This window comes from Elephantulus edwardii, unplaced genomic scaffold (genome assembly GCF_000299155.1).
Source record: "Elephantulus edwardii isolate Elephantulus edwardi_28Jun2011 unplaced genomic scaffold, EleEdw1.0 scaffold00214, whole genome shotgun sequence".
Lineage (NCBI taxonomy): Eukaryota > Metazoa > Chordata > Mammalia > Macroscelidea > Macroscelididae > Elephantulus > Elephantulus edwardii.
Genome location: NW_006399964.1, coordinates 581,520 through 602,274, shown reverse-complemented (window position 1 = coordinate 602,274; position 20,755 = coordinate 581,520). Strand labels below are relative to the sequence as shown.

The window sequence follows — 20,755 nt, the reverse complement described above, 5'->3', positions numbered from 1 at the left end:
TACATCACCTTTGCATCTGCTTAAAGGTTCCAAATCCTCCCTCAATTCACCACTGACCACTCAATTCATCACCTTCTGTGTGCTTTCACAGAACCCCTAGAACCTCTTCACCTCTGCACTCACCTCCTACCTCGAGGAGGAGTGCTGGTGGCTGAGGGGCCAGAAATTGTGCTGTCAACCCTAAGGCACAGAGTTCCAATCTACCAGCCGCTCTGTGGGAGAACGATAGGCAGTCTCCTCTCATGTGATTTACTGCCTCTGAAAACCCACTGGAGGGTCAGCTATGGGTCGGTTCCAATTGAACAGTATATAACAACAACAGCATACCTCTAATGCTCAGCTTACCTGTCTCCTCCTCTATAGTGAGCAATGCATCAACCCGATTCAACAACTCAGAGCCTCGCCAAGTACCTGGCACGTGGGGGGTGGGGTATGCTGTAGTCAAGGCAGCCCACCACTCATTGCGACCCTGCATACAAGACCTGGCTGGTGGGGGACAGAGGCTTCCCACAGGCTCATTTTCCCCGAGGAGACCTTGCTTCCTAGTGTTGGTCAGGACACTGCACTACATCCATCCAGTTCCACATCAGAGCACACAAGCCCAGCGAGAGATCAGGGCTCAGCGCATGGACCACCACGGCCCCTGCCTCACTCTCCCTGAGCATCTGCTATCGTATGGGCAATTTCCTTCCATGAGCAGGGGAGGAAGAAGGTCAGCAGGAAGAACAAACACACACACTGAAGAAATGTATCCACAGACCCTACTCCTCCTGCTCCTTTCCCACAGTGCTTCCTGCTTCCCATCTCTCACTTTCCTCACCCCGGGACGAAGCCCTGTGCAGCCTCAGTGCAATTTCTCTCACCCCTGCTCACTGCTCTGTTGCTGGTGGAGCGGCTGGGTCTCCTCGCCAACAGCTGGGACTCACTGCAAATGCTCTGGGCGGTGGAAGGTGAGATGTCAAATGTTCTGTGGAGCAGGAGTGTGTGGCTAGCACAGGCCAGGGATGCAGTGAAAATCTGATCCGGAGAGAAGGATGTTCACCAGAGCATTTTATTTCTAGAGACAGTCAGGTGAGGGGCCTGAACTCCAGTAATGGAGCCTTGCTTATATAAATTAGAAGGCATTCATATAATGGGCGATGGGGCCACCATTAAAGATCTTATTTGAGAGCAAACTATACATAATGGCATGGGGAAAAGGGCACCTAATACATTAAGTGAGAAATGAGCCACAGAAAGGAACCTAATCACAATTTAAAAAATTGTGAGTGTACAAAACCCTGGGAGGAAGTACAGCCAAATGTGGCATAGTTTCTTTCTAGATGATATAGATTTTGAAAGCTTTGTTGTAACTTGCTCATCCATTTTTACTTTATTTTACAATGAATATGCATGGATCTTTCTAAATCCAAAAATAGCGTTATTTTGAAATTGCAAGCAACTTTGAATTGGGGGAGGGGGGAGGGTGTCATTTAACAGGGAAAGGAAGCCATCTCCTGCAAAATCCTGCTCTGGCATTAGACTAGATGCCACACCCCTCTACTTAACACACTGTTGACCCATAGCTGATCCTCCAGTACATTTTCAGAGACAGTAAATGCAACAGGAGGAAGGTTCCCATCTTTCTCCCTTGGATTTGAACCACCTGTTTCTGTGTTGGCAGCACAACTCCTCACCCACTAGGCCACCAGAGCCATACACCACCCAGACCTCCAGCTGAAAATCAAGTGGCGGGGAGGCCCCTTTAACCACAAAGAGGAGGTTTTTCCTTTGGTGAACTGAGCTTTACAGAGAAGCTACATGTGGTGATGTTGGCAGGCAGACTGCTCTGGGGTCAGAAGGGAAAGCTGGGAGCAGACGTGATGAAGGGACACTATGTCCCCAGACAGGAGAGAGCTGGCTCTTGTTCTGTCATTGGCTGTGTGTCCACAGGCCATTTCTCATCTCTAAGCATCAGTGCCATGCATGCCTTTTGCATAAGCAAGATCAAGCATGGCCTGACTGCCCAGCAAGGCTATGTTTATAAACCACAGAGCACCCAGGAGACAGAAAGCCTGGCAATCCTCAAACCCAGCATCTGAGGGTGACAATCAATGCTTCACATTCTCCTTTGCTGCCCCCAAAATAGCGACATACGCAATCTATACTCACTTCTTAAACACTCAAGTGAAGTCATAAAGACTTTCATCAGCCACGATTGATGCCCTTTATGGGCCCTGTTAATCATCCTAATGCCCAATGGGTAAGGAGGTGCTGCGAACACAAAAGTGGTGGTGGCTGTGTACTACTGAGTCAGAAGCGACCCACAGCTGACCCTCCACCAGTGGGTTTTCAGAGGCAGTACATCACAAGTGACTGCTCATCTTTCTCTTGCAGAGCAGATAGTGGATTTGAACCATTTACCTTTGCATTGGCAGCTTGATTCTTCATCACTAAGCTACCAGAGCTCCCAACTCAAAAGGAGGCAGTTAAAAGTCACTAGCTGTTCAGAGGGAGAAAGATGGGCAATCTCCCATACCCTCCACGTGATTTACAGTCAGCTATGAGTTGGTTCGTACTCGACAGCAAGGAGTTGAGCTGGTATCATTCTTTTTCTTTTTTTCCCCCAAGCACATGGATGAACTGGATTTTCCCAGCAGAGCCCAAACACTGATCTTTGCCCCTGGAATATGAATGAAATTGAAATAAAGCCCCCTCTAGGCTGAGTCCAAATTCTGTTGTGAGCCCGTCTGCACATCTGCTTTCCTCATTCCTGGCTGCTTGCAGAAACATCCCAGATAGCAAAGGACTGAGGCTCCTGGGGATGTGTCCCAGAAGATGAAGAACCCACATCACCAAAGACCACCACCAAACACCCAAATATCTGGGATGTGAGTGAGAAATGAGAAATGGATGAGTTGTCAGGATCCCCCATCACAGCAATTACCACTCTGACTACACCCAGAATCATGGCCACATCTTCATCCCAGAGAAGGTCAGCTGTTCCCAGGAACATGACCACCTCTTCATCCCAGAGAGGGTCAGCCCTTCCCAGGAACATGACCTCCTCCTCATTTCAGAGAGGGTCCGCTCTTCTGTAGGCTGTTTCATACCTGGCTCCACAGCAAGGGCACGAGGAATAGGATGCTATGTCATCCAGCACCCAAGCTCACCCAGGAAACTGTAAGATGACTTTTCAGATTCTCTAGCATGTTTTTATAAGGCCTACTTTCTTATTTCCACAGGCAAACTTCAGGGAATGTGCTAATTTCAAATAACAGAAAAGGGGGAAAAAAGCAACAAAAGAGGAAAATGCCTCTGGCAATGCAGTCCCAGCAGTATTTAAGGTGAGATGCAGAAAGAGAAGTAAAAGGACTTTTTTAGCATTCACTCCTCATATATTATTAGCCAATTTCATTTTGACCCATGAGCTTCATTATAATTTCTGAGACTCAGAATATCCTTGGATGTAAATGAAAAAATTCTCACATTCATTTGTCTTCATTTCTGTTATTAGGCACAATAATAACAGCAACAAAATTATAAGCAGTACGTTTGTCACTGTATATTCCTTTTCTTACTGAATTCTCATTCTATTCAATTATCAGTGAGGAGTTTGAACCACAGATAGACCAAGTGTGTGCAAAGTCACAGTGACAGTAAAGCGACAGGCCAGAGTCTGAACTCCTGGCCATGTGTGACCAAAGCTCGCACCTGACCATGAAACTCAAGGCTGGGCAATCCTGGTATTGCTTGGGCCTGCAGGACCTCAGAGAGAGGGCAACCTGGCAGGGACAGGAGGACATTCTCAAAGCATGCAGGCCTGGCTGGAGCACCCTGATAAGGATCTATGGTGGACACATGGAAGCATTAGGCTCTGGATAGAGGCATTCCCAGGAGAGGAGAGTGAAAACAGGTAATGCCACCTATTCTGTTTCACTCCGGCCAACCTGCTATTCCTTGCATATTGAGGCTTCTTACCTGGTAGGGGTACAAGGTGACCCCGTTGGTTCTCGAAAGGGACCAGGTGCCATCGAGGTACTGGTGAGCCTGGATGGCCACTGAATTGAAGATGTTCCCGTTGCTGGGGCTGGTGGCCATCTGGAGGCTGACCTTGGCCTGGTGGGTTGGGGACCCACCCTTCTTCTCTGCCCCATTGCTCACGCCAAGGCTGTTGGGCTTGCTGCTGTGCTTGTTGGTGACGAAACCTGTATAGCCGGAGGTGGCACAGGGGCCAGGCACAAAGGCCCAGTCCCGGGGCTGCTGGCCAGCACCCATGTGGCGGGCGCCTACAAGGGTGGGGATGTTGGCGAGGGGTGGGGGCGAGCCAGGGGAGGCATCGTAGTGCTCACCACCAGCGGCCCGCTCCAGTGCCAGCACCATCTGAATGGCCTCCTGCTTCAGCTGGTTCAGGTGCGTGGCACAAATGTCGCAGCGGTTGTCCCGGTCATTCCATGCCTTCCGCGTAGTGTTGGGGACCTGGAGCTTGTCATGAATCACAGCCGAGAAAGCAGGATCCTGAGAATACACAAGAAGAAAAACAGAGAGGTTATAACTCATGTGCTATTTGCATGTCTGGTTTATGAGTTCAATTCTGGATACATTCAATGAGTCTGTATGACCAATGGCTACAATGATCGATGTCCAGAAATGAGACAGACAGACAAACCTCTATAGCGGACATAGTTGACACATGTAACACTCTGGTGGCTTAGTGGGCAGGAACTGTACTGTCAACACAAAGGTAAGCAGTTTGTATCCATTAGCTGCCCTGAAAAAGATAGGCAATCAATCTGCTCTCACGTGGTTTACTGCCTCTCAAAACCGCTGGAGGGTTGGTTTCAATGTGACAGTACTTAACAAAACAAACCTGTTTGTTCTCCTAGCAGTGCATGGTAGATTCAATACTCTTCTCCAGCACCACAGCTCAAAGGCATAAACTCTCCTTCTATCATTCCTAGTCATTGTCCAGCTCTCTGATGCATAGTAAGTAACTGCAAAGACTATGTATGTGCCTGTATCAGGCACACTTTAATCTCCAGACTGACATCGTTGTTCCTTAGTACCTTGCAGAGGTCCTCCTGATAGCATACTCAAAGTCTGTGAGAAGTTTCCCCATCCTTGTCTCTAAGGAGCATGCTGGTTGCATTTCCCAGATTCGTTTGTATTTTTGGTAGTCCATGGTATTTTCAAAACTCTTGCCAATACTATAATTCAACAGCACCTATCTATTCTTCCATCTTCCTTATTCATGCTTGGGAGCAAATGAAAATATCATGATTTGGATGCCCTCTAGTACTGTAGAGAGGCCCTTGATAGTAGATTTTCCCAATTCCATGCATCTTTTGATTTCCTGACCTCTGCTGCCATGGTTGTTGACTGTGGATTTAAATAAAAATGCAATCTTCGACAACTTCAAACTTGTCAAAATTTTATCATGATGTTGTCTGTTGGTCCAGTGGTGAGAATTTTTGTCTTTTTGCTGTTGAGATGTAATCCGTATTGAAGGCTGTAGTCTTTGATCTTCTGCACCAAGTGCTTCAAGTTCTCTTCCCATTCTGCAAGCGGCCCTGGGAGCATTGCTGGTGAAATCTGTGACACTTTTAACCACTATATCATCTAAACCTTCTGTAAAAAAGATTCTTTAGCTCAGAGGCCCATGTTTAAAAGAAACCCGAGAATGAATGTAATGAGGCTGACTTCTCTCATTTACTCTTTGCTTTCTTTTTATAGGACAGCAGAATCACACAAACGGAGACAGCAGTAGGAGTGTTAATTGGATGTTAAAATAGATCATTTCTAGTTCCAGTTTTACTACTAGTTGATGTTTGACCTCAGACAATTTACATCATTTCTCCACCTCTTGCCTGTATGAAGAGGCCTCTGTGATTTGTGAGATCCTTCTGGCTCCATGATTGCCCGTCTGTGGGAGGTAAGGACTGAGGGATCCAATGTCTGCTTCTCTGGACTGACACTCTGCCACTTGAAGGCCTGGATAAACTTTTGAGGAATTTATGCAATTCATTTCAGGATTACTGTCTTCTAGAAATCTGTGTTTATGAAATCGTATGCCAGCTTTCATAGGCCTGTGGGTGACAGGTGTGGGAAGCTGGACTGGCAGGAGGATGATTGGTGAGAGAAAGGGTCGTCCCTTTATTATGACCCAACTTGATTATGGACTCCAGCATTTTGTTTTCCCTGTTTAACCACTGTGAAGATCTCCTCAGCATGCACTGATTAATTGATTAATAAATCAAGAGGCCTCTTCACACAGCGGCAGCAAGGAGTTCAGGAAGTAGAAACTCAAGAGAGGTGTATAAAATGACAGGAAGCAACAGGAAGTGAAGGCTAATCGAGGCTCAGGTTGACACAGTGATGCCCACCATGTGGCACCTGCCTTATGACATCCGTATCTATGTCAGACTGCTTGGTTCAGGATCTCATTACAAGCCAAAGCATGTGGGAGGCAGGGGCTCCTTAGGGAAGGTGCTAGAATAGGTTAGCATCTCACAAGAAAGGACTCTGAACACTTAAAAAGGTTCAAAGCTTTGACTACATACAAACCTCTGGACTTCTAGTCCATGACGCTTCATTTCAAAAGGCAGAATGAATCATTTCCATTGACAAACTCACATAAACACAATCACGCATATTCTGTTGTTACACACCATCCAGTCAGAACCCACTCAGGGCTGACCCTCCAGCAGGTTTTTGGAGGCTGTAAATCCCACAGGAGATTGCCCATCTTTCTCCTGCAGGGCAGTGAGGGGATCCTAACCAATGTGTTTGGGTTCATAGCACAATTCTTTACCACCACCAGAGCTCCCTATATAGATGTTATGTACCATCATTTGGTACGTAGCTGACCACCAGTGGGTTTTCAGAGGCTATAAAATGCCCGAGAAAATATCGCCCATCAGAGAAAGATCTGTCATTCATGGGGCCATTATGAGTCATTGTGGACTGGAGAGCACCTAACAGCAGCATGTACACATGTATAGAAGGAAGATCTGTTTGCTTGACGGTAAGGAATTGTATTGTCAACTCAAAGGCAGGCAGACTGAATACTCCATCTGAGCCTCGCCCTATCCTGCCTCATCTTCACAATCTCCAACATGCTCTAGTCCTTGTCACTGTCATTGGATCAATTCATCAATTCTTTGTTGAGAAACTTCCTCTCTTTCTCTAATTTTCCATCCTTCTTACCATGACATCTTTTTCCAAGATTTATCTCCTCCTGATAACCTGTCCAGAGTATATGACAATGAAGTTTCACCATCATTGCCTCTACTGAGCAACTTAGTTGTACTTCCTCCAAAACATTTTGTTGTTTGTTCAAGGGGTAATAAGCATTTTTCTCCAAGGCCACTGAAGCATCCAGATGCAGGCATCTTGGAATTCCCAGTTTTCACTCATGCCTGACGTGTTTCCCAACCTTCAAGTCTTACAGTCAATGACCCAGTGGACAGAATGACCTAGATATCCCAATGCTCTTTAAACGGCTATTTAAAAATTACTTTTGTCTTTTTATCTATTTATTCACCTAGACTCCAATGCTTGAAATCTAAAATCTTCCTTGTTTCCTCCTTATATTTCACTTTTAATCACTCAATGAAGTTGTTGTGGTTGCTGTCGTTGTTGTTGAGTACCATAGAGTACCAGCCCATAGCCGATCCTTCAGCAGGTTTTCAGAAGCGGTTAATCGCATGAAAGGAGATTGCTTATCCTTCTCCAGTAGAACAGCTGGCAGATTTGAACTACATGCCTTCAGGATTGCAGCACAGTTTCTTACCACTTACCCATCAGAGCTCCTCAATGAATCATGGGCTAGATTTAAAAGCTCTTGAATCATCCCTCTCCTTGTCCACAGCCATTTTTATTTATTTTTTTTTTAGCCTTACTCCCTAACTAGTCTCCCTGACTCTACCCTTGACCTTACTCCTAGGATGGGGGAATGATAGAATCGTTTTCTAAAAATGCAAATCTGCCATTAGCCTGCTTGCCAGGGCCCCAATTCTGAGAATTATCTTAACCTGTAGCATTTATTTGCAAACAATTTCTTAGCTTGTTAAGGGCAAATTCTCTTCTCTCCATCTTTAATTCCTCAGTGTCAAGGACAGAACCTGCTATGTGGTGGGGGCTCAATACATATTTATGAAGTGAGTAAATGAAAAGTAAATGAAATCAAGTCTAAAGTAGCCAATAGCAAAGCTGGTCTGGATTTCTCTTTCATTTATATTATCCAGGGTGATTTAGTCACTGATAATTCAATTACCACAAAACAAACGCCTTGCCATCCAAGGTTAAAGCAGCTCTCCAAGCATGTTTGTTCTGAATAAGAGTTCCTTGGGGTCAATCATAATCTACATTCCTGTTTTAATGACTATTCCTCAATTATTAGAACAAATTGTCTCCAGCATCTAACTCCCCACACCAAAAGCTCTATTAATGTTTCCCCCAAAGCTCCTAAGAAATTAATGTTTATATGTTCACAACCTGCAAGCTTGACCGCACTCACAGGACTGGTACAGCGCTTTACTTTTCAAAAAAATAAAACTGAAAAATCAGCCACTGAAAATGCTGTGGAGTTCAACTCTGAAGGCTCCATGAGTTGGGATCAACTGGAATCAACTGGTTTTCCCCCTCAGTATCCACTACTTTTGTTGTATAGTTCCAGGCTCACAAACACAGCACACAGCTACCTCAGAGGGATGGTGGGAAATATATCGTACAGTTGGCTAAGAAATGAAGGCAGTGGTGGGTTAGAGTTTCTGCAGTGAAGTTACACGGGCTGGTGTCTCACAATGTGCCATTGTGGTAACATAGCGTCACCCTACCAATGAACCACCTCCCACCCCACACCATACAGACTCTTTAGTCACGTTTATCATCAATTTTAATCATAAAATAATGTGTGATGCATAAAGTTGCAAATGGCTTAAATTCAGAATTGCTTGGGTGCTGTGAAAACTAGCAACAAAATTGACTCATAAATCCCTCCACATTGAATTACGACATTATTAGTAACTCAGTGGAGCGTTATTTGTTTCCCCTGCTCTTTCTTTAATTATAGTACTGCATTCTCAAAAAAGTTACTGAGATATGTTAACAAATAGCGACTATCACAAGATTGTGGCTAAAACACTAGAAAATGTGCCACGATCAATCAGCTCTTAGGAAAGCACTGGAAAGCAGGGCTGTAGCACGGATGGCAGACGACACCACCGGATTTGAAGTCTCGTCACTGAGTGATAAAGGCAGCTCTGACTGGTGCACATTAGCACGTTTGCACAGAAAGTCAATTTGCATAGCATATATTGCCACATATGACCTGGCTTTACAAAAACTATTTTTGTTTTTATAATGAACTATGGCTATTAGGGAACACTGCTGGCTTAGTAGTAAGGAACTGTGTTGCCAATGCAAAGATCCCAGCAGAGCAACTGTAATAAGAGCACGGACTGTGTGGGGATGGCCAAAGCTGACTTTCCCCAACTTCACAAACAGGAACTGTTCCTGTCAACAACATCAACAGCACAAAACCAACTCCCATGGGCTTAGACATGTTCCCCACCCCCACCCCATGCTCCCACACCAATCTTACTGTTTTGCTGGGTTAAAAATCCGATGTGACAGCCATTCAAATCCACCAAAATCTCCACAGGAGAAGGATGGGCAATCCCCTCCTAAGTGATTTATGGCCTCTGAAAACCTTGGAGGGTCAGTTGCGGGCCAGTTCCTACTCAGCAGTACACAACAACATTGCCACTGTTAAGTACCATCAAGTTGACTACAACGCACAGGGGACCTGTGAACAACGAATCTGAACCTTGTCCTATCCTGTGGCCTCCTCATCATTTCTGACACAGCTGAGCACGCTGATACAGTTAGTTTATCAGTCCATCTCGTTGAAGGTCTTCCTCTCTTTCACTGACCCTCCACCTTTCCCAGCATCATGTCTTTGTACAAGGACTGACCTTTCCTAACAACATTACCAAAGTATTTAAGAGGATGTTTCCTCATCTCTGCTTCTAAAGGGCACTCTGGCTGCATTAACTATAGTGATGTTTCTATAAGAATATTATTGTTGTTGTTGTGTACCACAGAGTCGGAACCAACCCACAGCTGACTTTGCGGTGGGTTTTCAGAGGCAGTTAATCACTCAAGAGGAAACTGCTCATCCTTCTCCTGTGGAGCAGCTGGTGGGCTTGAACCCTGTGCCTTCAGGATTGCAACACAGCTTCTTGCCACTAGGCCACCAGAGATCCCTATAAGTGTATTAGAAAAGATAAAAATAAAAGTATACTACATTTTAGCAGCAATACTGCACAATAATTTTTAAACTCTTAATTAAAAAATATTCATGAAGATTTACAAAGAGATTGGTTTCATTCATTCATTCATGGACGCTTCTCTTCCTCCTTCTCCTCCCTTTATTCCCTTAAAATGCTTGTCCTGCATTAATTATTATGGTATTAACTGCCATACACATGATTTCTAATTCCTTTCAAATTGTTCTTCCTTTCATCCATTCTAGATGTCACAATAATGTTATGGACTGTCATTCTGGTGTCACTCACTCTGGCAGTGTCACCAGGTGCAGCCTGCACCCCTTGAGCTGGGATGCTGCCTCCTTGTTCCTGATGTGGCCTGAGACAGCCAGAATAATTACAAGTCTATGCCCTGAAACCACAGGTGAGCAGCATCACAGCGCCATTAGAGTAAGACTTCGTGGTGCATGTCCTTCGCATCTATCAGGAGCCTCAAAGCCCAGGGTGAGCTGTGACCACAATAATCCAGCCCAGGAACCACAGCTCTGTCTCTAGTAATGGCAAAACCACCCAGGCGTGCACTAGGACAGAGGCACAGCACGTGGAGAGGAACAAGCGGAAGGCCATGCTCGCTAATGAGCTCCCAGAGACAACACCACCAACAAAGAAAGAAATGTTAAATGTCAGACCAGAGCTGTTCTACATTAGAAACCAAATTAACCTGGAATGTAGCAGAGGGGCCCAACCAGGTGACTACTCCGGCTGACAGCAGTCACTAGGACTATCACAGGGCAGGGTGATATGCACAGCTTCAGTGTGGGTGGCTGTGTTTCTCAGGGGATGGTGGTGCAAGTGACAAAAGCAGGGCAGGCAGCACTGGCCGTAACAGGCCTGCCTGCTGCAACTGGTGTAAAAGTGCTGCAGACGTCAACACAAGTCTGCTCCCAAAGAAATAGAGAATGTTAACCGTAACATTCAGGGATTATTCAGCAGATTAGGTGGGGTATGCCTCCTCGGGACCTCAGGAGCTTGGGGTTCATTTTTCTCCCCCTATATCTACAGCTCATCTTTTCCAACCAAATGGCACAAAATCCGTCACTTGTTCTGAAAACTTTACATTTATGTACATACATGGGAAATTTGGGTCCAGCTCTATCACTAAGACATCCATCCCATGGACTGCCAAAAGAATAAACTGATATGTCTTAGGGAAAGTGCAACCAGACTGCCCTGTGGAGGCAAAGATGATAGAGCTTCACCTCATATATTCAGACATGATATTAGGTGAGGCTATTCCTTAGAGAGGCACATCATGCTCAAAAAAGGTGGAGAGTCGGTCAAAGAGAGGAAGAGCCTCGACTGGGTGGATTGACACAGTGACTGCCACAACGGAATGGAATGTGTCAAGAAGAGTGAGGACGGCACAGGCTAGGACAGGGTTCACATCTGCTGTTCACAGGGTTGCTATGGGTCTTACTCGACTCGACAGCACCCAACAACTATCATTTAGTAACAGGATGACTGCGAACCATTTTTTTCCCACACACTTATTTATTCACAATATATTACATGTAACATTTCAACATATATATTCACACCTTTTTTTATATCCATCTCAAGTAACAATGTCTTTAACTGTAAAAGTGGGAATTGATAGTAATATCTATTTTATTGAGTAAGGATTAAATGTGATATACGTAACATACTTATTCTAGTGCCTGGTATTCAGGATAAATGCTGCACAGTTAAAGTAACTGTTCTGAGTGTTACTCTTCCCAGTATCTAATACAGAACTTGTGCAAACTGAGTTCCTCACATGGGGATGATGACGATGGTGGTGGTGGTGATGATGTCACTGCTGTTTGGAGGACTTAGTTTGATCCAGGAGGACTTAACTAACCCTTGTAGAATTAAGGGAGCTCTGGTGACCCAGTTTAAGAAATTATGCCTCCTATCCACAGGCACAAGGTTCGAATCCACCAGCAGCTCCGCAGAAGAAAGATGAGCAGTTTACATCCTGACCAATTTACATCCTCTAAAAACCTGCTGGAGAGTCTGCTATGAGTCAGTTCCAAATTGAGAATGAGTGAGTGAGAGTGTGTTTATGATTGAGAAAGCAGAAATGGCAACAAGGAAACACCCAACCCTCAGTTTACTTTTACATCTGTTGTTGTTGTTGTTGATGACTGCCATCGAGTCAAGCACGACTTATAGCGACCCTATGAACAAAAGACCTGAAGTCTTTCTATAACTATCATCAAAGTTCATAGAGTTATCAGAGGCATGTTGTTTAGGAAGTAGATGCCACTCCTGCTTCCAAACCGGTCTTAAACTTGGAGCTCCACCAAACACTGCCCCTCATGGGCAGTCATTATGGCATTTGACACACCAATGCACAAGATTCATCATCACAGCAAACCCAGGTTACCTCAGCACAGCATATTGAGAGAAGAGTGCTGTACCACTTAGAAGAATGTTCCTCCAAAGTATAGTAACAACTAACTTTAAATACAAAGGCCCTCCCCAAGGTCTTGTTGATTCTAAACATGAGGCTTAAATAACAGCTCCCCCGCAATATACTATGTTTTTATTCTTATGTGCCATTGAGTCACCTGCAACCTATAGTGACCCTATGCACAGGAGCGCTGAACCCTTCCCTGTCCTGAGCCTGTCTCACTGATTCTGATATACCAAATCCCATTGCTCCAGATACTGCTTTAATCCATCTAATCCAGGGTCTTCCTCTCCTGCACTGTCTGTCCCCCCTTCTGAGCATGACGTCCTTCTCCAAGGACCAATCTCATCTGGCTACATGCCCAAAGTACGTGAGATGGAGCTTCAAAATCCTACCCTCCAAGGAGAGACTTGATTTCACCCTCACCAAGACAGACCTATTTGTTTTCTTGTCAGTCAATGGTATGTTCAAGGCTCTTCTCCAGCACCACAGCTCAAAGGCATCGACTCTTAGTCATCTTAGTCACTATCCAACACTCTGAAGCATAACAAGTAATTGCAAAGACCGTGGCCTAGATTAGGCGCACCTTTGTCTCTAGACTGATATCATTGTTCTTCAGCACTCTGCATAATGGGTCCATGACAGCAGATTTTCCCTATGCAATTTGTCTTTTGATCGTGACTGACATATTTCAACAGATTTTATGGGATGTGTTCACCAAATTGTGCCAAGAAATCTGGACGACAAGTACTTGGCCCACTGACTGGAAGAGATCCCTATTTATTCCCATTTGAAAAAGATGAATTTTACATCTAGGCAAGTAAAATGCTTCTTAAAAGAAACAAGACAAGTATATAACAAACCCCACAGCTGTTGTCCATCAGAAGGCCTCACAAAACAGTGAAAAGACAGAGCACAGGGTGGAAGGATATCTCCACCTCAAATCAAACACCTCACAAGAGTCTTACAAATGCGATCACATTGGGAGACAGAAGTGGAAAGATGAGCTGGGAACCTTAGGGACAGCCAGCTAATGTCAATAACTAAAACTAACTCAGGAGAGGGGACTGAGAAGGCCACACAACCCTGTAAGTGTAACTGGCATCACTGTCCTGCACGTGGATCAGAGGTGCATGTTTTTAGATGGGCATTCTCCACAGTAAGGTAAGTACGATAAAAAGAAGAACTAGGCCCTGCAGTTACTAAACTTAGCAATGGCTGGATGGCTAGGAGCCTTCTCCCCTACTCTAAGAGGAAGAAGAACCCCGCAGCCATTCATTCCCACAGAACATGACACTCCTCTCTGCACAAGGCCACTCCGCCTGGTCAGCACTCTTCATTTATCCTGTGGTGGATGGTCCACCAGCATCGCAGAGCATCTGACAAACACTAGTGAGGAGGTGTGCAGGCTCCACAGAATGGCTCCCTCCAAAGCTGAGACCCTCACTCTCCAGTCTCTCGCTGAACCCTGGGAAAACGACATCCACCCATAAACAGATTAAGAGTTTAGGAAGAACATGCAGACTCCACTGGCTACCGAAAAGGTTTCCTTGATCTCAACATGACACAAAGATAAAGTCTTAAACTTGATAAACATGAAGGACTCAAGATTTGATACGGTGGTGGTTGTTGTTACATTATGAGATAAAACAGACCCTCCAGTAATTTGCATGGGAGATTGTCTGTCTCTCTCCCACAAAGCAGCTAGCAGATTTGAACCATGTGCCTCGGTGTTAGCACAATTCCTTACCACTGAAGCTACCAGACCTCATTCTGTTACGGAACACTGACATTTTACCTTTTCATTACTAAAGTTCACCTAGGGTTTTATAGAAGGCCTCAGGTGATGGAAAGGATTAATGATTAATTAATAAAATTAATTATTAATACCTGACTGCTAACCAAAGGGTAGGGGTTCGAGTCTATCCGGGGGTACCTCAGAAGAAATATTTAGCAATATACTTTATAAAACACACCCACTGAACACCCCCTTGGCACAGTTTCCATGTCACACATGGACCACCAAGAGTCAAAGCTGATGCTGATGTTGTTGTCATGTGCCATTGAGTCACCTGCGACTCACAGCGACCCTATGTACAACAGCCCTAAACCCTGCTCTATCCTGTGCCAATCTTATTTCCATTGGAAAGTCTGCTGTCAGAGACCTCTCCAAAGTTGATGTAACTTTTTAAGTATATGCTTTAACATATCAGGTGATAAATGAACCTATTATCATTCTACAAGTATTTGTATCAGCATAGAATTCTTAAAGATTCTCTTCAATATCTGATTATGAAACATATTTCTTCTTCCTCTACTTAATTTCATATGTATGGACAACTACATAAACATACTTAATAAGGGAGAAACACAGAAAAGAAATATCACCAATTTGATACTTATGGGTATTTTTTAAAAAATAATAAGACATTTTAAACAGATAAACACCGTCTTCCCATCATGTCCTGAATAGACATACTTCCATGAGCCCCTTGTGGTCTACGGTTTTAGGCATCATGTCCTCAAGCTTTGTGTGTTTGTTTTATTGTGTGTGAGGGTGAGGATGGGTAACATGTGTTTGCTATTCCAACCATTTGTGAGTACTTGATTCAACAATGTTAACTGCATTCACGAGGCTGGGCAATCATTCCTACTATCCATTTCTAAAAGCTTTTCATCACCCCAAACAGAAACCCCATCCTTCCAAGAACTCCCACTTCCTCTCCATTTCCTCCACTGGCCTCAGTCCTTGGTGATTCCAAAAGGACTTTCATCCCTATGGATCTGCCTGTTCAAAACTCCCCTATGCAGTGGCATGTGTTAGGCTTCACGTGTCTCCATGGATGGAGATTGGTGCCCACACCTCCCGACTCGCTGCTCCAGTACAATCCAAGGGACTTCCTTGCATTTCCTTGCCTCTGCATTTTTACTTAGGTCCCTGCTCTCATAATAAATGCTCAAATGATGGGTATATTCATGGGAGTGTATACACGCAGCTAAATGAATCAAAGTGTAGCCTTCAAATGTGTACAGCTCACCTCCTCTTGATTAGGAAAGTCTGCTGTGAGGGACTTCAGAGTGTTGACGAACAAAAATGTCAGTCTTGAGACTAAGGTGTACCTGATCCAGGCCAAGGTCTTCACAATTACTTGCTACAGATGAAAAAATAATGAAGGATAACAGAAGCAGCCTTTGAATTGTGTTGCTGGAGAAGAGTACTGTACCATGGACTGCCAAGAAAACTAACAGGTCGGTCTGGAGAAGGTGAAGTAACCTGCTTCTTGCAGCCTAGCATTTTGAAGCTCCGTCTTAAACACTTTGGGCACGTGGCCAGGAGGGACCAGTCCTTGGAAGACTCTGGATGAGATGGATTGACATAGTGACTGGGGAAGTGGGGGATAGATGTGTGAGAGGTAGTGAGATTGCCTCGGGACAGGGCAGAGTTCAGAGCTACTGTGCACAGGGTAGCTATGAGTCACAGGTGTCTCGATGGTACCTAACAACAGCAGCTCTCCCATGCAGGAGTCCTGGGTCCCCTCACTGGACTTCTACGCTCCTCCCCTGGCCTGAGTCATTCATGTCACTCACTGAACTTCCTTGTTCGTTCCATGCTCTATCTCTACCATCAGGGCACATTCCCAGGGTACAGAAACCATGTCGTCATTTTCACAGGAATGAACACTTCTATTCGTGTCCCCCAGAGCCTACTCTTAAACAACAGCCACCATGACCACGTTACATCTTAAATCTATCTATCATTCCTCGGTTCAAAATCGTCCACAGCCGATGATCTGACTTCTTTCAAAGTCAAGTTCTCCCACTTGTCCACCGGATGCTGCAATGTTCCACCCAGCCAGTTCCTGCTTCCACTTAGTGTCCTGCCACATGGCCCCTTGCTCGTCCTGCTTCAGCCACAGGAATCTTCTCGCTTGACCTCCAACACACTAGGAATGGCCACTTCTACCTCAATGGTTTTGTACTTGCTATTCCCTCAGCAAAGCAAACTTTCCCATCACAAATCCTCCTGGCTCAACTCTCAACACGATCACATCTCTGTTCAAAGACCATCTCTGGAAAGGAGCCTGAGCCTTCCTTCCTAGTCTGCCCAGATGTTCTTCTGAACCCTGTCCACAGGGGGTGATTCCGCTGGGACCAGAAACACCCATAGCATAATGCAAAGCCCAACAACAATAGCACACGAAGCATTGTGGGATAACAGCTGGCAGGACAGAACTAGCCAGCTGCCTCATCCAGAGGTCCCCATTCACCGATCGTCTTCCTGGGCAGGGGTTACTAGAAGGCAGCAGAGGATTTCCAGACACCACTGTGGGCATGCATTCTGAGCTGGCATCTTCCTCCACGTGCCACCCTTCCCAGGCCTCCACCAAAAGAAGATGAACCCTGTAAAGGGCTACAGTTGTCACTAGCTTCCTGGAGGAGGAAACTCCTTCCTGGTAGGGATTATTGAGAGAGGACCCTGAGGATCTGAGAACAAGCTGAAGCCTTCTGTTCTGAATGATCTCTTCCAGATGCTCCTACTCAGGTTCAAACACATGAAGACCAAGTTATTATTTAAAAGACGGAGAGAGGGAGTGAGCCAGGACTCTTCTCCTGCCACCTCTAGGCATTCTAAGACATGGTGGGCACAGGCAATGGCAGGGCTGCCTTCGAGCTGCAGTGCTGGAGAAGGGTCTTGAACACACTACAGGCTGCCACGAGAACAAACAGGTCTATCCTGGAGAGGGTGAAGCCAGGTTGCTCCTTGGTGATAGGGATTTTGAAACTCAAAGTATGTGAGTATACTTTGGGCATGTGGCCTAGAGGGAACAGTCCTTGAAGAAGGACATCATGCTTGGAATGGAAGAGGGACAGCACAAAAGAGGAAGACCCTGGACGAGACAGACTATACAGTGACTGGGGCAATGGAGGTAGGTGTGTCGGAAACAGTGAGGTTGACTCAGGACAGGGCAGGGTTCAGAGCTAGTGTATATAGGAACACTATGAATTATCGTTGACTCGACGGCACACAACAATAGTTGTACTTACTTAGCTAGACTGCTAAATTTTTTCTTTTTCTTCATATTTTTTTAAGAAAGCCTTTTTATTCTCCTCTACAGACCTTACAAGGAATCTTTAAAAAGTAGTCTATAAATAAATGCACACTGTCTACCTACAAAAATTAATTGTGTGGTAACTTAAAACAACTATACCACCAATATCCCTGATATGTTACTCTTATGACAAATATGAAATGCCTTAATGAGTTAATAGGGAAGAATAAAGAACAAAGATGATAAGAATGCATTCAAAGTAGCAAAGGGACCCCAGTTCCCTTTCTTCCACATCATGTGCACGCACACACACACACACACACACACACACACACACCCTCTGAGAACACCAGGAAGACAGTCCTAATGGTGGAGTCATGGGGAAGGATTATAAGTAAAACAGGCTCAGTAATTGAGATTTTTCAATCACTTGCCTCTAACCAGTTTTCCCTAGAATTCACTGTGAAAAAAGTGATCTGTGGAACCGTTCATAGAGTGATGTGTGTGGCCCAAAGGGGGCGAAGATTACGAAGCTGCCTTGAGCAGTTCCCAGGTAACTTCCCGGGGAAGTGGGACTGGGAGAAGAATTTACATTTCTAACCCAGACAGACGGAATCCGACTTCGCAGTTTAACAAGGTCCTCAGATGATTCTTTTCCTCCTCCTTTTCTTTCTTTTAGCAGCAGAATGCTTTAACCATGGTGCCACCAGAACTTTTCTTTTCCAATAAGAGAAAGGGAGAGTGAATGTTTGACATTGTAGCTTAATTTAGATACGAGGTGGTGTAAGTGGCTTACAAATGACTGCTAGGCTCAAGGTTGGCAACTGCGCTCTGCTGGCATCGTCTGCAGGGGGATGCACTGTAACCTAAAGGCAGCACTTCTCAGGGAGTTTGAATCCACCAGCCGCTCCGTGGGTGGAGGATGGGCAACCTCCTCCCATGTGATTTACAGCCTCTGAAAACCTGCTGGAGGGTCAGCTAAGGGTCGGTTCTGACTCTCCAGCAGTGGGTTTATGAGTGCTTGCCCAGAATGTAAGTCTGGTGAGCAGCTCCTGAAAAGAGTATCTCCAAGACAGCCTGTGGTCAGTTCTGCTCTGTCTGAGAAGTGAGAATCTACTCAAAAGCAGTACTGGGGTGTGGGCGGCTTTCCTGCCTTGCTCTGGATGCTCACCTCTCAGAACCACCAGAGGTTTTCGCTGGGAGCAGAGGAAGCCGGTGCGGGTCCCTTGTATTGGGAGTCATCACCCTGCACCCTCGACTCCCCAGTGATTCTCACGTCTTAGAAGACACTTATGTCTATAACCTGGGATCTTAATAAATGGCTTCTCTGATTCCGTATGTCAGGGGTAGAAATGCAAATTATCAGCCGGGGCTCAAACCTAACGGGACCAGTTCCAAGTGCTGGGGGTGGGGGAAAGCCCTTGTACCAAAGTTAGAAGATGCAGGGCTGATGAAGGTATGAACAGATTGACCTGAGTTCTAGATGTGAATTAAGAAGACCAAGATCTTTGCCATTCTCTACCTGTTGCCACTTGCATTGGCCAGATGACTCACTCTTTTGATCTTAATTTACATCAGCAGTAAAGTGGGATAGGATTTACTCCCTGTCATTGATGTGTGGATTAAGTAGAATAAAAGATATGAAAGCACTTGCAAAGAGTTCTATGCATGTAACATGTTATTAGAAACAATGAACTGGTATCTGGTGAACACATGAAGAACAAGGCACAAGCCATAATCCTATCCAATGTTCTTACTGTTCTTAGCTGGAGACCTTGGGATGCAAACACAGATAACAGGACCACAAAGAGCTGCCCAGATAAGTCCTCTGGCTCCAGAGAAAGGCCAAGAACAAAGCAGCAAGCTTAGCTTAACATCCAGACCCTCTGGGTGGGTAGGGAAACACTCTCTGGGCTAGGCAAAAGCTCAGTTCATAGATGTGTCAGAAGGCTGACTGAGTACAAGAGCCCAAGCAAAAATACACCATTCCTTCTGGGGCATAGACCCAAATGCCAGTTTATGTCTGAGCACACACCAGAGCAACCCTTCTCCTTCACAGGTACCTCCATGTGTGTGAGAAGCACGATGTGGGGTGGAAAACGGTGGAGGGTGGAAAATGGTGGAAGAAGTCTGTCCAGGCTGGGAGGAAGAATGAACAAGAAGAGAGAGGGCTGCATGTTTTTTTGCAAGTATCAGCAAGAATAGATCTGAATATCTGAATTTTGAGGAAAGTTATGGGAAAAAACGAAGCCTATGTTAGCAGTCTACCTGTGGCTGAGGTTTGTCCCAGGCTGGTGAAGAGTATCAGGGCATCTGAACAGCCTGTATGCCAGCCAGGATGCCACCACAGAAAGGAGGAGGGAGAGGAGGAAGGGGGGGGTATGGTTACTGGTCCTGAAGCCATTCAACTAGAACAGGGCTCCTGGAGCATTCTAGATCAGCAGGCCTATAAAGGACACATTCTCATCAATCATCAACTCTGTTTTGAGAGAGCTCCTCCATCTCCCTTCTCCCATTTGGCTTTCCCTCTCACAATTAGCTAAATAAAAGACTTTTTCCAAATGAAATTGCATTGAGAAGGCCAATGTGAAGAAACAGAGGAGGGAAAAAGGAGAAAAATGCATTTAAGAGCTACAAAAGCCTACAACCAGGAGAAGATAAAATAGATGAATGGGACCTTCTAAGACTCAAATCCCGACGCACATCCAAAAACTTCTCCAAGAGGGTAAAAAGGGAAGCCACAGACTGGGAAAGAGTGTTTGGTAATGACATGTCAGATAAGGGACTCATATCTAGAATTTATAAAATACTTGAGCACCACAGCAAGATAAAGGTAAATAATCCAATAGAGAAATGGGCACAGGATATGAACAGACACTTCACCAAAGAAGACATTCATATGGCCAACAAGCACATGAAGAAATGTTCAAAATCCCTAGCTCTAAGAGAGATGCAAATCAAAACAACTATGAGATATCACCTCATCCCAGTCAGAATAG

The 20,755-nt window shown here is 45.1% G+C and overlaps 1 protein-coding gene across 1 annotated transcript in view; it reads right to left on the bottom strand.

Annotated features, from left to right (window-relative positions):
- The window catches only part of KIF26B (kinesin family member 26B), a 717,418-nt gene that overhangs the window by 452,056 nt on the left and 244,607 nt on the right, over nucleotides 1-20,755 (bottom strand). The window contains exon 3 of the mRNA XM_006897738.1: nucleotides 3,961-4,497. Coding sequence (XP_006897800.1) covers nucleotides 3,961-4,497 — 537 coding nt within the window. The remainder of the gene's footprint in view (nucleotides 1-3,960; nucleotides 4,498-20,755) is intronic.